This window comes from Cheilinus undulatus, linkage group 5 (genome assembly GCF_018320785.1).
Source record: "Cheilinus undulatus linkage group 5, ASM1832078v1, whole genome shotgun sequence".
In the NCBI taxonomy this organism is placed as follows: domain Eukaryota; kingdom Metazoa; phylum Chordata; class Actinopteri; order Labriformes; family Labridae; genus Cheilinus; species Cheilinus undulatus.
Window position 1 is genome coordinate 51,199,261 of NC_054869.1, and position 16,744 is coordinate 51,216,004.

Consider the following 16,744-nt stretch of genomic DNA (forward strand, 5'->3'; position numbering starts at 1 on the left):
CGTGTTCTTGTGTTGCCAGGAGGATGAAAAGAGCAAAAAGAAACACAAACACAAGAAAAAGGAAAAGGATGAGGCTGCAGCGGTGGACGAGAAGGAGAAAAAGAAAAAGAAATCCCGACCCAAGAAAACGGAAGTTGACGAGCTGGAGGACTTTCTGGGTGGAGGAACAGGCTCCATCAAAAGAGATGACGGTGATTATGAGGAACTATAAGAGCTTGTGTTTGATGAGCCACAGAACAGCAGCAAGGCATGGAGTCACTTAAAACCTCCTGAGTCCTTGACGAGTATGTGCATAAAGCAGCATCTTCAAGCCATACGCAATACACAAGGCTACTGATGACGCAGAGGTATAACAGCCGAGGACTCTGGTACCTGTATGTTCCTTCTAATTATTTCCCATCTGCACTACTGCTACACTTCCATCCCAAACAACAGGAAACTGCTGGGAAACTCGCGAGTACTGTAGTGATGATTGGCGTGTCCGTAAATTGGCTCTTTGTACTCTGACATGACTGACTTGTTTTCCAAATATTTTCTTTGATTTGATACACTCTGTAAGTGATCCACTCCGAATCTGCTGCTGTAAATAGGGTAACCATTTTGTCTGAATATTTGTTTGGTTGGTGTAATGATCGAGAGCATGCTTAAAGTGACGACTGACTTCCTAGAGACTCGTAGTGTTCTGTCTTTTCTTCTTGTTGGCTTCAGTTGGTTAATGGCAGGTTTAGTCTTGTATCTCTTTTAATACACTCTGAAGAAGTCAGAGTAAATTTATTTAAGAATTTCACCCATTGCTAACAAGGGATATTACATTTTCACCCTTCGAAAGAGACCAAACTCAACAGCATTTACCTTACTTTAAATCAGATGGCATCTAAAATGATCCTAAGATTTTAAAAGTCTCTTAATTCTGGCTGCACATATCAGGCTGAAAAATTGAAACACTGGGATAAACTCAGCTGTAGGACATTCCGTGCTTCAGCTCCTCACCTAATTCTGTTATCAGCTTGCGTAAATCTGATGTTGTACTAGTAAGATGGATGGTTATCAGAGGTTTGCTTTAGCTAGTTTGGGTAAATCAGAGGCAGCTCAGAGTAAATCTGAATTAAACTGCTTCTATACATTTTATTACCGTTTTTAAATCCTCCAGCCAGTGTTGTAGTACTCGAATCCAACTTGAGTCCTGATTTTGAGGACTCATGACTCGGACTTGGACTCAGACTCGAGCTTTAAATGCGTCAGGACTCGAGGATGAAGAGGAAAACTCAAACCTTTTTTGCTGAAGACTATTTTATTCTTCAATATTTGTGGTTTTTGTGTGAGAAACCCCCTTATACCTGATTAGTGTTCATGCAGTGCCCGGTGTGCGTTCCCCTGCATGCGTGTTCATGTGTGTCTAACCTGCTTTCTGTTAAAACAACCAGAGGAGAGAGAGCAGGAGGAGCGAGCGAGCCTGGGTGACAGAGAGAGGAGCTGATAGGTAGCTTAAACCTGTGGCTTTTCTCTGTATTCCCATGGTAATCTTTGAAAGAAATTAAACTAAAATGCTGATGGCCTACCTTTGAATCACAGAAAATCTCCATCAGCTGCTCAGACTCGTCATATTAGCTGCTGTTGCTGCTGTACAGAAATCCTCCTCAGTCTGGGACAGAGTAATAAAAACTCTTAAACCTTGTAGTGAGTCCCCTTAGTTAAAAATATCAATCCAACGCTGAAATCTGCGTTAACATCGGCGAGATAACGCTGATTAATGAGCCAAACAAGGTGACATACAGTAAAATTATATGTTTAAAGACAGCTCAGACTTTAGAGCAGGGGTGTCAAACTCAAGGCTCGGCCCGTCAATTATATCCGGCCCACAAGATCATATCATATTTGTATTCTAACTGGCCCACCAGTATGAGGTCTGCAGATTTACTCCAGTGTAAGTTGTTAAGCAATAAAAAACTGAAAAAGTAGAGAATAAGAAAGATTTCATAAAAAGTCAAGAATGTGGGGAAAGAACTTAATTTGTTTTTATTTCTTATTTTGAATTTTGCATCTCAAGATTACAACTCAAACTTATGATTTTGATTTTTCATTTCATATTTTAAACTTGTCAACTCCTTTGGCTTTTTTTAATCCCATATTATGGCTTTTAAACTCATGACTTCACATTTTCTTCTCATATTTTGACATTTTAAATTAATAATTTAGACTTTTTTTAATCATATTTTGACCTGTAAGTCATCATTTTGAATTCCATCTCATATTTTGACATTTGTAACTCTGATTTTGCCTTATTGATCGCATATTTTGACCTTTAAAACTCACATTTTAAAATTTTAAGTCATATTTTCACTTTTAAACTCATGATTTCAAATTTGATCTCATATTTTGACCTTTCAGACGTATGATTTCAACTTTCTCCTAGTGTATTTGCTCTTTAAAAACATTATTTTTCTATGTTTGATATTGTGTTCTGATGTCTTGAACTAATTTATTTAATAATTTTTGTCTGAGATTTGAGCCTTTAAACTTGTCATTTTTACTTTTTTGAATCTCCAGATGAATTATCATCAGTGCTTTTTTTTTTTTTTTCCAAAGTTTTATTACTGGTGAAAATGAGGTTGACAGTTATGGTTAAATGTTGACCCTATTAGGCTAGTTTAGACCTAAATCCAGAATCCGGCTCCTGCTGTGATTGAGTTTGACACCCCTGCTTTAGAGTATTGAAGGGGGGATGAAGTTAAGACCTTTTTATGATGTATTCAAATGCCCCATGGAGAAAATTGGAATTTTAGTGATTAGTGAAAAATCAGAATAAATCATTTTAAAGGAGGAATATTTAGTATAAGACAGATGTAGAGCAGGAGTGCAGTTAAAAACATGTCTCATTTTTCCACCCTAAATGCACAAATAATCCTGTTAAAATAACTAATGTTATCGATGAAGAGTGTAACAGCTCATTAGCCCTTTAGATTAAAAATTTCATACATTAATGAAACACATCAGTGTAGCCCACCTGGAAAGCTGGAATGGCTTAAAAATAATTGATAATTGAATTTAATTTGGCTCTGGGTTTTAGGTACTGGGGGCTTGTCTAGGACTCAAACACTGATAATAGGGACTCGACTCAGACTTGAACACTCAGGACTCAACTTGGATTTGAGGTGGAGGACAAAACCCTGTCATTTTAAAACCTGAAACTCAATAAGTTTTAGCTCAGTGATACTGCTGCTAGGTCTCATGGGTTATATGACATAATGATTTTTTTTTTCAGCAATATAAAATCAATTACAGGTGGAATCATGACCTTTTTAAACTAATCATCTTAAACTCTTCACAGCTCAGATTACCTCTGCTAAATATGTTTTGTCCTCGTCATTGTCCAGATGAATAGAAATGTATTGTTGGTGTTATCAGTTAGGGCTCGGACCAATCAGGGTGTCAGTATCAATAAAAATCAATGATCCCCATCCCTGGTCACCACCTTAGGGTGGTTAAGTCAGACATACCTCCATTAATGAACAGATTGTCCCCCTGTGTTTGTGTACATCAGGGGTGTCCACACTATGTACAATTTTGATTGGCCCGCAGCAAATTCTAGAAATAAAATAAAACATGGTCCACATATGAACACTGGTAATCAAAATAATAAAATCTGGTTTTTAACTCCCTGATGAGTTTCGGTAGAAAATAGAAGTACCAATAATATTCCAGGGGCGGAGCCAGTGGGAGCCAAGCCCAAACAGCACCCCCCTGAAATTAGCTTGGTATCCCTAAAAACCCGGAAATGATTGTCTGTTTGCCTTGTCAGACATTGAATCTAGCACATGGTCGGCTAATCTCACACGAGCCCTCATCAGCTGACTTGCTCTAAGCATGCAATTGGCCAGTCACTCTCATGCTGCCTTATTTAAACTGCTCTTGCCTGGCTATGCTCTGCAGCTCTTCACCCCAGCTCCTCCTTTATTCTGCCTCTGACTTCATTAATGTCATATACTGTGTCCTGTGGATATTAAAGTGGCCCCAGTGTCCTTACATATTTCTGCATGTGGCCCTCAGTGGATAAAGTTTGGACACCCCTGGTGTACACAGACAAGGAAGAACAGAAGTCCAGAAGGGTTGGAATCACTTCTGGCTCCACGATATGATATTATCACAGTTTTAAACGTTTTGCAATACAGTGAGTATTGCAATACCATATATTGTGATCTATACCATTTTTTTCAGCTGTTTAGCTGATTTAGCATTAGTCTTGCTCTCATGTTTGTCATATTTCCACAGTATTTTATTTTCATGTAGCACTTCTTGCAAACCTCATGAGTCATGTCCATCTCATTCGTGCCCTGCTTGCATTCTTAATGTCCTTCCCCTGGTGCTGCCATGTTTGTTGTACTGACTTTCTCCTGCTCTATGACCGACACCTCTGCTGATCTCACCGGACAAACAATTGATTTTATTTTTTCCATTATCATAGACTTCAGTTCATATTAGCAGTTAATTTGAAAAAAAGTGATACTTGGTGGACAAGATGATACGATTATCACCAGACAAAATATCGCAATACTACGCTGTATTCATTTTTCTCCCACCCCTAAAGTCCAATTAAACAACATAATAGCTCAACTTAACAGTGCATGTAAGTTCTGCATGTTACTCTAATCAAAAGAGGAATTTTAACTAGATGTTAGCCAGGAGCAGTTCAGCTGGCAGTGACTCCTGCTGCATTTATCTGCTCAGAACAGGAGTGTCAAACTCAAGGTCCAGGGTCCAAATCCAGCCTGCAAGATCATATCATTTTTCTGTTATAACTGGCCAATCAGTATAAAATTTAAACTTATCATTGATGATGTAAGATATCCTTGTTAAGTCATGAAATCTGAAAAAGTAAGGAGTAAAAATATTTAGATAAGAAGTCAAGAATGTGGGAAAATAAATTGATTTGTGTTTTAATTTCATATTTTTAATTTTACACCTCACAATAAGGACTCAAGATTGGGATTTTGAATTTTATTTTCTACTTCGAGCATTTCAACTCATAATTTTGACTTCATATATATAATATTTTGAGATTTTAGATTCATAATTTAAAATTTTAAGTCATCTTTTGGCTTTTTTATCTCATATTTCAACTCCCTGCTTTGACTTCATAATCCCATAGTTTGCCCTTTTAGACCAGCAATTTAAAATTTTGAATCATAACTTGACTTTAAATTTCATGATTACAAATTTTCTTTCATATTTTGACCTCTTATGCTCATGATTTTGACTTTCTTTCAAATATATTTGCCTTTTAAAAACATTTTTCAATTTCAGTTTTATGTTATGACCTTTTTGATCTAGTAAATTTACTTTTCTCAGATTGTGAGCCTTTAAACTTATCTGTTTTACTTTTTTAACCTCAAAATCAGTTATTATGAATGCAAAGTTTTTTATTACTGGTGAAATGAGGTTGACAGTTTCTGGTTAAAAAGGTGACCCTGTTATGCCCTCAGGTTAGACCTGAATCCAGGATCCAGCTTCTGCTGTGAGTGAGTTTGACACCCCTGGCTTAGAAGATTTAGAGAAAGGCTCATCTTGACATGTAATTAATGATAACGACATGCAACGCAGCCTAAAAAACAAACTAAGGAACTGATTTGGCTGATAAATAGATGTTGACTCGTCTGCTGAGTCTGCTGAACTGTCAAGTGGCCGCCCTATTTCTTAATCACAGAGGGGGACCAGATAAAACTTTCTAACATTTAAAGCATTTTGAAAATGAGTGTGGACATAATCTTATTTTTCGTCTTCATGTTTTCTGCTTCTGCCTTAATGGACGTCACTAGAAGGGAACGATGTGCCGCTGTCCTCATAAACCATTTTTAAGTGTTCTTACTGTAAAGTGTAGCTCAGTCGGGTTCAGAATGTTGCTAGCCTTTCTAATGATGATCCAGGATTTCTCTTTAAGCCTGTTTTAAGATTGCAGTGAATCAGTGCAATAGTTTGTTTTGTTTGATTCTCATTGGACAGCCAAACGCCATCCTATAGAGGAGTTACCATGGAATTCGGTTATCAGTTTCCACACAGTTTTATCCTCCTGTTATTTATTGCTCCTGTTTTGTTTTGTTGAAAATGTTGAGATTTTGTGTGACTTGTGCTGAAACTTAACTAAACGATTTTTCACCTTGATCAAATTCTTGCTGTAAAACATTCCCAATGGTTTATTTTCACTGCTTTTAAGGATGTTTGTGGTGAAGAACTGCTTATTTCTGTTCCCTTTTTTGTCCAACGCCTCAGATTGCCTGCTCATGGTAGACAGATAATGTGCAGTATCTTCCATAAATGGCATAACCAAAATGTTTCAACAAAAAAAAAAAAATCAAAGCATTCTTGCATCTGTAGAGAGATGATGTGTATTTTTAGACATGTTTGACAACTGACAGATTTCATACAGTTTCCATCTCACATCCTGTTACACTCAGTCGGTTTACAAAGAAATCATGTTTGATATTCCAAAGTTGAAACTATGCAGCATTGATCCTGAATACTGAAGGCTTTTTTTGTTGTTTTTCATGTGATTGAGGATAAATGCTAGAAGCACAGTTTCAAGCAAAGCATGAGACTTAAATGTACAGCAAGAAAAGAATGTATAAAGTATATAAATAAATCTATATATTTGAAGGGTTTTGCTCCAAAGGTAACACATACACCATTTGGAAACAGCATCAATAAAATCCCTACAAATGATGGTGAATGATTAGATTTTTAAAAAGTAAAAGGATGGGGGATAGGAATGCTGTTTTTAAAAATGGGTGTTTTTGGAATTAAATCCTTCATCTATTTTTCACCCCATGTCATGTTCCATCTTTACACTATGTGTGAGTTTGCCTATGTTTGGTTTGTCAAATAAATGCAAACTTATTTCTTCATAGAGAAGATTTCTGGCGTCTTCTTTCACTGAATACAAACTGTTACAGAAAGTCAGAGCTCCAGTTAGGTGTTGCAAACAGTTATGAGAGATACTGTTTTAGTAATAATTCCTCTTTAATGTTTAAAAAAATCAAAGGTGTGTCTATTTAGGGCTGGGCAATTAATTGAAAATTAGATTTAATCGTAATATGGCCTGCTGCAATTTTCAAATTGCAAAAGGTGCAATATTTCTTTGACCTGATTTTTTTTTTCCTTTTTTTTTTATTGGTGATGACGTTTACATACATACAGTTACAAGAAAACAGAACAAAAACAGACAACCAAAAATCAATCAAACAAAACAAACAAAAAAAGTGAACAAATAAAAACAAGAACAGACATTATTATGGCGTTGGTGTTGAATAATTTGTGGTGTGGTATGGTGTCCTGGCTTAATTTTGTAGGTTAACTCATTGAGTGCCATTGATGTATACTAGTATATTCGTCTAAGTGTTTTTTTCGGCAGCTGGCACAAGGGGGCGCTCTCACGCTCCCTGTGAGTAATTTTGGGGCTTCTGGGAGACGTAGTTGGAACACTACAGTCAGAAGAGACGGTAGGTCAAAGCCACAGAGATCAGTGGAAACGCTGGGGTCAAAGAGCAGAGCAATCGTTACGGAGGTAATCTAAGCTAAAAGTTCTAAAATAGACGCTGGAAGAAACTTTAAACTTTTGCCTGAGAAATCACTTACTCACTGAAACCGACACTGAACTTAACGACAGCGAATCCAGGGATCAGCGCTTTCATTCATCTGCCTCGGCCGGCCAAGAGGCTAAAGAATGCTGCGCGGTCTCCCGCTGTACGTCGGAGAAATAAGGCAGCCTCTCACCAGCCGGATGCATACAGCAACGACACTTCAGACGGACTTTTCCGACGCAGACTCTGAGGAATGGCTGCCGAGTGAGCGGAGCGGATCTTGTTCTCCATCCCAGAGCGATGGAGGTAAGTTAACCTTAGGAACACACTGATTATTCAGCCATATTTACCAAATGAAACCATCACTCATGCTCCTGTGATTTCAGAAGCAGACTTGAGAGAAGAGCAAGCCCCATGCAGTTCTACAACACCGTCTGTTGGCAGAAGAAGAGGTGAGAACAAAAAAATTCTATATTATAGATTGTATATATAAAATATTGTATAACTATTATATTACTTCTGTTATTTACAGGCAGTGCCGGGGGACACGCAAGCAGGAGAGGGCGTTGGCGTATAGGGGGTCACATGGAGGCCATCCAGTTCCATAGTGTGAATGACAGTGACTGGAAACATTGTTTTTTATTTTACAATAAAATTACATTTGTAATACAATTTTCAGATGTCTTTTATGTAATTGAAGGCAAAATTATAACATTCAAATCATTGTTTTGCTTGACAGACTTTCACAAAAATGTATTTTTCTCAGCTTTCTAGAAAAAAAAGTGGTCTTTTAGGTGAAACTAGCCTCTATTTAACTTCAGATAAATCCAGAATGGAACAAGCTGTAAACAAACGTTTTTTTTCCATGATGAAATCGAGAGTTTCTTCTTTCATTTGAGCTATTTGGTGTTTTCAGAATCATAGTACAAAATATTCGGTGGGTCTTGAAAGATGACTCAAAATGGCCAAAAATGCTGGCACAAGCCACTTTCCGTTTTATAAAAGGGCTGGCACTCAATGAGTTAAGGAGAAAGGGCTACAAAGAAATGGCAATTTCTGTATGGCTATACAGAAATTATGAGAAAACAACAAAAAAGGGGGTGGGCTTGATAGACTGCTAATTAAATCAGGAATAATAATAAATAACAAACAAACATAATAACAGTGATAGTAGACAACAAGTAATAGTAAATTAAATCATGAATGAAATAAGTCATAACCACACGTTTCTCATTGAACAAAGTTGTTCTGGTTTTATTAAAATTTTTTTACATAATTTCGAGCCAAGAATGGACCAAGGGTGGGTTACATCTATGTCTCAACCAAAGAGCCAAATTGTTGAAAAATACATTTGCAAGAGCCAAAGTCTAAGTGGTGAAAAGTGTCAATTAAAATAAGTTAAAGGTTGCAAAAGTGGTCAATTGCAGAAAAAAACTGGGAGAAGAGTGGTGAAAAAGGGCAGAATGTGGCAAAAATGGGTGGGAAATGGCCAAAAAATAAGTTAAAGGTGGCAAAAACAAATTTAAAGAATGGGGAAAAATCAATAAAAAGGTGGGGGAAAGGGCAAAAAAGTTGCATTTAATTGCAAAAGGCAGCTTAAATGGGTGAGAAGTGGCAAAAATAGGCAAAAAAGGGAAAACACTAGGGAGAAAGTGGCAAAAAAGGGTGAAAGGTGGCAAAAAAATGGTCAAAAGTGGCAAAAACTGAGTGAAAGTGACTAGGATGGGCAAAAATCTGAGAGAAAAGTGGAAAAATGGGAATTGTGGATTTTATCTTCTAAAGGCAGCTTAATTGGCTGAGAAGAAGCAAAAGGGGGGGTTGTAAAAAGCAAGATAAAAGTGTCAAAAATTGGTGAAAAGTGACAAAAGAAGTGGCAAAAATGGGCAAAAAATGGCAAATACTGGGAGAAAAATGGGGGAAAGGGCAGAAAGTGTCACAAAAAAAATTGTTACAGGTGGCAAAAATGGTCCTCAAGTGGCAAAAAAAATGGGTGAAAAGTGAGGAAAATGGGCAAAAATCAGAAAAAATGTGGAAAAATGGGAATTAAGTTGAATTTAACTGCAAAAGGAAGCTTAAATGGGCAAGAATATGCAAAATAGACAAAGAGGGGCAAAAAATGCATAAGCCAGTGATAAAAGTGTCAAAAATGGGTGAAAAGGGACAAAAAAAGTGGCAAAAATTGGCAAACACTGGGAGAAAGTGGTAAAAAAGGGGGAGAAAAAGTGGCGAAAAGGGCAGAAAGTGGCACAAAAAATGTGTTACAGGTGGCAAAAAAATGAGTGAAAAGTGACTAAAATGGGCAAAAATCAGAAAAAAATGTGGAAAGATGGGAATTAAGTGGAATTTAACTGCAAAAGGCAGCTTAAATGGGCGAGACTAGGCAAAAAAGGCGAAAAAAGGGCAAAAAAAATGCAAAAAGCAGGATAAAGGTGTGAAAAAGAAGTGGCAATAACAGGAATAATGTTTCAAACTCAGACATAAAGAGCCACACGTTGAGTATCACTGCCCTACTGGCTTCAATGCTATTAAAAAAGCTCAACCATGTTTTTATATCAAACAAGTTAAAGCAAGCTAGACCAATCCTGAGATATCAAATCAGTAAATTGAGGACTACTGTGTGGTAAAGTGGCATCAAATAAATCAGGATTTATGGCACAAGAACTGATATTTCACCTGTAGTCCACAAATATTAATTTTATCTATAAAAACACTTTTCTTTCAAACATGTTTAACTATTGGGATGTTTTTTAAACTGAAAAGAAACGCTTCAAAACGTCCCTCTACTTTGCTTTGATTGCATTAGACACAATGAAAAATGTCCACACACTGGTCTTTGCCTGGGGACTCTGAAATAACTGCCCCTCACTGCATGTCACGCTGTTTATACTCTACGATTATGTGTAGTTTTATTATTATCTGTTGGCATCAGACAATGTCTTGCTGTTATGATGAAAATAAAAGGGTTGTTTTTTACTGTTAAATTTAAAATATAATAAAAAAAATAGCATGGCTGCCTGTGAGCTATTCCTTATTTTCTCTTTATATTTCTCTATTATCCCTCTTACAGTGTTTCTTTAGTAATGTGTTAGTTAAAGAAAAAAAGGCCTCCAAAATCTAGATAAATTTCTCCTCATCACTCCAGCTCAGAGAAGTTTCTCTCTGCAGGATGGCGGTACATCATCAGAGCCTGTCTGTTTCCTGAAACAAGAACAGAAAAGCAGGTCAGTCGTTGGACGTCTAGAAATCAGAACAAACTGCTTTTTTGTGGAGCGTTGCTTTACCTTACGCATGTTTGGACGTATTCCTGTGAATATAAGGAAGAGTGTATTAGTCAAATGATCATATCTGCAGTAACTGATTTCAAAGATAAATCATGTCAAAGAGATCCTTTGGACTGATTTAGCTTCGTAGAAAATTTGACACTTGCATGTGTGGTGAAGTGAATCCACAAAAACATATTTCTAGATACTAGAGATGACAGGAAACAATCATTATCAGCTGGTTTTCATTGAAGATCCATTACTGGCGGATGGGGAATCACTATGACCAATCACCTTTGGTTAATCCTCTGGTGTCCGGGGCTGTGAGAACACTACATGTAGAGTTATGTTAGTGAACTTAGGCAGTAAGTATTCAGCATGTTTGCAGTGTGAGTTGTGCTGAACCACGATGCTGTTCCTTCAACTGTTGGCTTGGAAAAAAAACTCTGACTACATATCCACTGCTGCTTTGTGATGTATGTTTTAGGACATCCTCAGGTCTCGGAGTGAGGAGTCAGGTGTCATATGGAAAAGTATCAGGTCTCAGGAAGAAAGGCATCAGGAAAAAAGGCATTTGGTCTCAGGCAAAAAGGCGATAGGAAGCAAGCATCAGGTCTCAGGAGAAAAGTCGTCAGAAAACAAAGCATCAGGTCAAAGGAAAAAAGGCTTTAGGAAAATAGGCATCAGGAAAAAAGGCACCATTGTAAGTTATTAAATGCTCTAAGTAAAGTAATAAAATTCCTGTATGCTATTTTTCCTGACGCCTTTTTCCCTGAGACCTGGTGCCTTTTTTCCTGACGCTTTTTTCCTGAGACCGTATTCTTTCTTTTTCCCTGACGTCTTTTTCCCTGAGACCTGGCACTTTTTTTCCTGATGCCTTTTTTTCCTGAGACCTTACTCTTTTTTCCTGACACCTTTTTCCCTAGATCTGACGTCTTTTATTCCTGCACCTTTTTTCCTGAGACCTGATGCTTTTTTTCTATGACACCTGACACCTCGCCACAAAACCTGTGAATGTCCTAAAATGTACACCCTACTGCTGTGGGTCTTACCTTATCCTCTCTACTGAAAGCAGCAGTGCTTAAGCATCCGAACTGTAATAAGTCCCATTGGGTAAAGGTAGTAATTTAAAGTTGAAATCCATGTTGCAACCAGCTGAATAAAAGCAACTAAGCTGACTGAGTAAGGAAACATAATGTAAAATAATGATGTGTTTAAGTTCCAGTGGGTAAAATGACTGTTAGACGGGCGCTTAGGTACATATAACATAATCATGATGTGTTCAAACGGAACTTAAAGAAAGGACAAGGACATATCATCAGTATGGGTACTGGCAGCTGAAAACGTGATTGTACTGGACTTGATAGAAAACTCTTTTATGTTCTGAGGAGCATTTCTGCTAAACACTGACAAATCTAGGGTCAGCTAATGTTAGTAAAGGAGGTCAAATATGATATACTCATAGTACATTCTGTATGTTTAATCTCAGTTTTCCTTGCGGACTTTTACTTTAAATGAAATGCAAATGCATGTGTTAGTTTGTGCAGCAGCAGGATAACTCACTTCTGGAGTAAAAGTTGGTGAAAATGACCACCATGGGCATCACAGGCAGCAGAACCCAGCGAGCAATGCTCCAGATGTAAAAGCCCCAGGCTGCAGCAGGATGGGAGAAAAAAGAGAATTTGCTTTACCCTTTAACACTAAATCCTTTATCCAACAGGTATATCTACATGATTCGACTCTAAAGAGTCTTCATCAGGTCATAATAGGCAGATAAAAGACAGAACAGATGTTTAAATACAGACAGAATGTCATGAGACAAAATGAGATGTGACTTAAGTTATTTATTTTACTTTTTATTCATGCATTTTTATTTATTTGTTTGTTTATTTATGTGTGAGATTTATGTCTAATGTATGTGTGATATATGTCTAGCCAATGAAGAGAGGCCAGCACCAGAGTAATGTGCTCATATTTGCTTTTGCCAAACCTGAAAGAAGGACATTACAATAATCTAAACAGGATGAAACGAAAGCGTGAATAAAGACCTCAGCATCCTGAAACAGCAGGAGTGGTCTAATCTTGGCGATATTTCTGAGGTGAAAAAAGGCCTCTCTTGTCACCTCTTTTATATGAAAATCAAATGAAAAAGTTTGATCAAAGGGCACACCAAGATTCTTGACTCTGTCTTTGCAATGAATAACAGAGTCATTCAAGGACAGAGTGAAATTATCAAACAGATGATTGAGTCTTACAGGTCCAATAACCATCATTTCTGTCTTAGCAGCGTTCAGAAGCAGGAAATGTGTTGATAACCAGCTCCTATAGTTGCCAAGACAGACCTGAAGATCATTAGTGTCAGATCCGCTTTGAAGGACTAAAGGCATGTATAGCTGTGAATCATCTACAATGAAAAGAGATCCCAAATGAATGCAAAATTTGATCCAAAGGTGTCAAATAGAGAGAAAACAATAGTGAACCCAACACAGACCCATGTGGCACCCCATGCCTAACAGCACAGGACTCAGAGAACACGTTAAAGAAAGCACTCTCTGACAGGTAAGACCTCAACCACTCGAGCACCTGGCCTGAGAGGCAAAATAATTCTCAAGTCTTTCCAATTAAATACAGTGATCCATCATATCAAAAATAAATAAATGGCACCACATTTGTAGGGAGCACGCATTTTTGTGATGAGCAGCAGAGCTGAGTATGTGGGTTGCCAATGCCAAACAGTTCATTCTACCATTGACTCTTGTTTAGTGTTTGGTGGATTGGGTGGTTAAGAAACAAGACCTATTGGCAATGTAACATTTTATTCATTTAACAAACAGGGGCCTCAGTAGCTCCCTTTACTTACCTGTGTGGATGTCGTGTTCAGCCAGCTTGATGATGGTGCCATTGTTACTCAGCACACCGCACCAGTACACTCCCCCTCCATGACTGGGCTTCAGCACGGCCACAGTGAAGGAATCCAAGCCATGAGTGACCTCTAGTTTGCCTCCATCCAAGAAATGTGCGCTCTCGTTGAAGGTGAAGCCGGTGCAACAGTCAGCGGAGCTCTGCCTGCACCAAACTCTCTGCAGACCCTCATGGTTTAGTTCATAGGGACACATCAGCGTCTGCTGGGACACGGCTTTACGTGCACCTGCACATGACAGTGATTTTAATCTTGACCATTATCACTACTGGTTAATAGTTATGACTACTTATGGTGAGGTTTAACTAAAAGCCCTTCTTGGGGTTTCCTTACCTCACCAGCACAATCTCACATGTGTACTTTCCTTGTGAAAAATGTGCACAAACTGTAATTTGTTATTTCTTTTTTGTGCAAATGCAAATAAATAAAAAATAAATAAATAAAAACAATATAATATTATTGATTTTAAAAATAATCTCATTAATTGCAGGTTTTGTCATGAATTAATTGCAACTGAATTATACGCCTCATTAAAATTATAATTATACATAACTTTCAATTAATAATTAATACAATTTTCAATTAAGATTAAACTTTTAAACAGGTAAGTCTGCACATCAGTAGATGACTTCAGTATTTATGATGTAGTCATGGGCATAGCAAAGGCGCCCCCAGTAGGGAAGGGTCCTTGTCTGTTTTTTTAATGGTAATGTGTCATTTCTGAATCGAAAGAAACTAAATTAATCGGTCAACAGACTGACATTTGTATCAAATAGAATAAAATAAAATACTGGGGGGAGGCCTGCTCCTCCTTTAAAAATGTCCAAATGGTTTAGTCCAGCACTATGAAATATGCAAGTACATTTAATTTGACCATATTAAAAATATTGCTCATAAATGGAGAAATTATGGTTCAAAAATACATTAAAATGCATAAATAATTGTAAAAATGATGCAACATTTGATGCTTGGCTAGCCAGTTAAGGGGGGCCCTGTGATATATATTTTTTCTGGCGGCCCTAAATCCCTAGCTCTGCCCCTGGACGTAATACTGCAACACCTGTCTGCATGCACTCAAGTGCTTGTTGCTGTGTGTGCACGCGCTCAGGAGTCCCACACTAACACAAGCAGGCAGGAGAGACGTCCTGTTAATGAATCCTGGATGATGCAGAAGTTTTGGATGTATGAAATGATAAAAATCTAAAATCCATGGAAAATGTGGCTGTTTTTCATCAGGTGTACAGGTGTGGTGGATGGTTGTTGTGTATGACGTCAATGAGACCAATTCCTAAGTATTAATTAATCACTATTTTAATTTGATTAATCAACCAAAGGCGTTATTTTGACAGCACTAAATTATATATGATATAGATAATAGAAGAGAAGAGCATCATAACTCCAACTAACCTCTGGGCCACGTGTAACTCATACAATTAAAAACCGTGTGACCGAACAATGATACAATTTAAGTTACAACTTAACAAGTTTCAGCGTAGTTTAGTGTGGACTTTAAACCATAACTTAAGTCAGAGCTGAAATGTAGCTGGTGCAACAGGCACCTGGGCAACAAAAATAGAAGTTCTAAAGCAGAGGTTCTCAACTGTTGGGTTGGGACCCAAAAGTTGGTCATGGAGATGTTTCTTTCTATTGGGTGTGCCTGGAAAAAACTGTGGCACAAAATCCATGACGTATGCAAGGTCTAAGCAGCTTCTGAATTTATTTTACTCTTTTTTTCTATTAAACCTGTATAGAGTTTTTTTGTCGAGGTCTGAACTCTTTTTACTCTTTTTCTGGGAGAAACAAAACTTGTTTTCTCATTTTAGTGTATTAATTTCTCAAAATATATATATATAAAAAAAACAACCCAAATTTAGATCTTCCATGAGCGACGAGATAAAATCCAAATCCTGACTTTGAGCACATGCTTTTCCCCCTCAGAAGTCTTGATTCAGGCACTGTATAAAAGATATTGATTGCATGCCTTTTTACCTCGCTGTAATCCGACAGTTCACCCTTTCAGTATGTCTATAGATTTCATCACAACACTTATTTGCTTGCTATAAAGACACTGTGGCACTCTTTGAGAGATTTTGACTTTGCTGTTGGGGCTCAGGGTTCCTCCCTAGGACTTTTTAGAAAATCTAAATCTCGATGCTATATGCACATCCTAACCATCAAAAATGATAGTAATCATTTTCTCATGTACTCTTTTACGGATTATATCTGTGGGCCCCAGCCACTTCCTGACCTTTGACGTAGGATAAAATGATCTGATTATAGAGTATTCAAAGTTTAGAATATGATAAAAAAAACAGTGACATTTATTTCAATAATAGTGTATTTTGATGATTATTAATAGGCACAGTCATTCAAATGATGATATCACAGGTATGAAGTCAGAGTGAAGGAAGTAAATCAGACTCAGATAAGGTCAAAATAAACCTTTCTAGTTTAAGAACTTAGTATCATGTCACAACAGTCAGAGTATAAACTTTTATTTACTTCATAATAATATTTATTATTCTCTAAAGAGGCTTACTAAATAATGAAACCTCTGCAGCCTGCTGACACAGAAAAACAGATTTGTATTGAAGAGAAAGATCATAACTTTAGTGGATATTTGGTTTATCAGGGAATAATTTTATCTCTCATGTTGTTCTGGCTTTGCTTCAATATCAGAGCTGACAAATCCCATTTAAAATCTATTCTAACTACTGTTAAGATCGTAGGGTTTTTTTAATATAAGTTATCCAACATGATGTGTACTTACCCACAGCAGAAAGCAGCATCAAAATAAGGACATGCATATTCCAAGCACTGTCAGTGGTAAGGCTCGAGTCAGATGTATAGAAGAAGAAGAGATGCTGCTTTTAGCGGTAGAGCTTCAGGAAGTCTAAACCCACACTGATATGGTTGGTCTTCATGCTGAGGGCTAGGGCTGGGCTATACGGCCCAGAAATCCTGATTTGAGATGCTTCAGCAGAATGGCAACA

General features: G+C 37.4%; 2 protein-coding genes across 3 annotated transcripts in view; one reads left to right on the plus strand and one right to left on the minus strand.

Moving 5' to 3' along the window:
- rabl6b (RAB, member RAS oncogene family-like 6b) overlaps window positions 1-669 on the plus strand; it is a 28,821-nt gene extending 28,152 nt beyond the window's left edge. For both annotated transcript variants that reach the window (XM_041788384.1, XM_041788385.1), the window contains one exon: window positions 20-669. In XM_041788384.1, the coding sequence (XP_041644318.1) occupies window positions 20-211 (192 nt within the window). In that variant the 3' untranslated portion in view covers window positions 212-669. The remainder of the gene's footprint in view (window positions 1-19) is intronic.
- A 9,344-nt stretch (window positions 670-10,013) lies between these two features.
- Window positions 10,014-16,601, minus strand: si:ch211-102c2.4 (uncharacterized protein LOC568178 homolog). Its single transcript, XM_041788434.1, has 5 exons — window positions 16,522-16,601; window positions 13,692-13,979; window positions 12,395-12,484; window positions 10,853-10,875; window positions 10,014-10,769 (listed from the first exon to the last, which is right to left on the minus strand). Exons 1-5 carry the CDS (start codon window positions 16,556-16,558, stop codon window positions 10,752-10,754), a joined length of 456 nt encoding a protein of 151 aa, XP_041644368.1. The 5' UTR covers window positions 16,559-16,601; the 3' UTR covers window positions 10,014-10,751.
- Window positions 16,602-16,744: the final 143 nt, after the last annotated feature.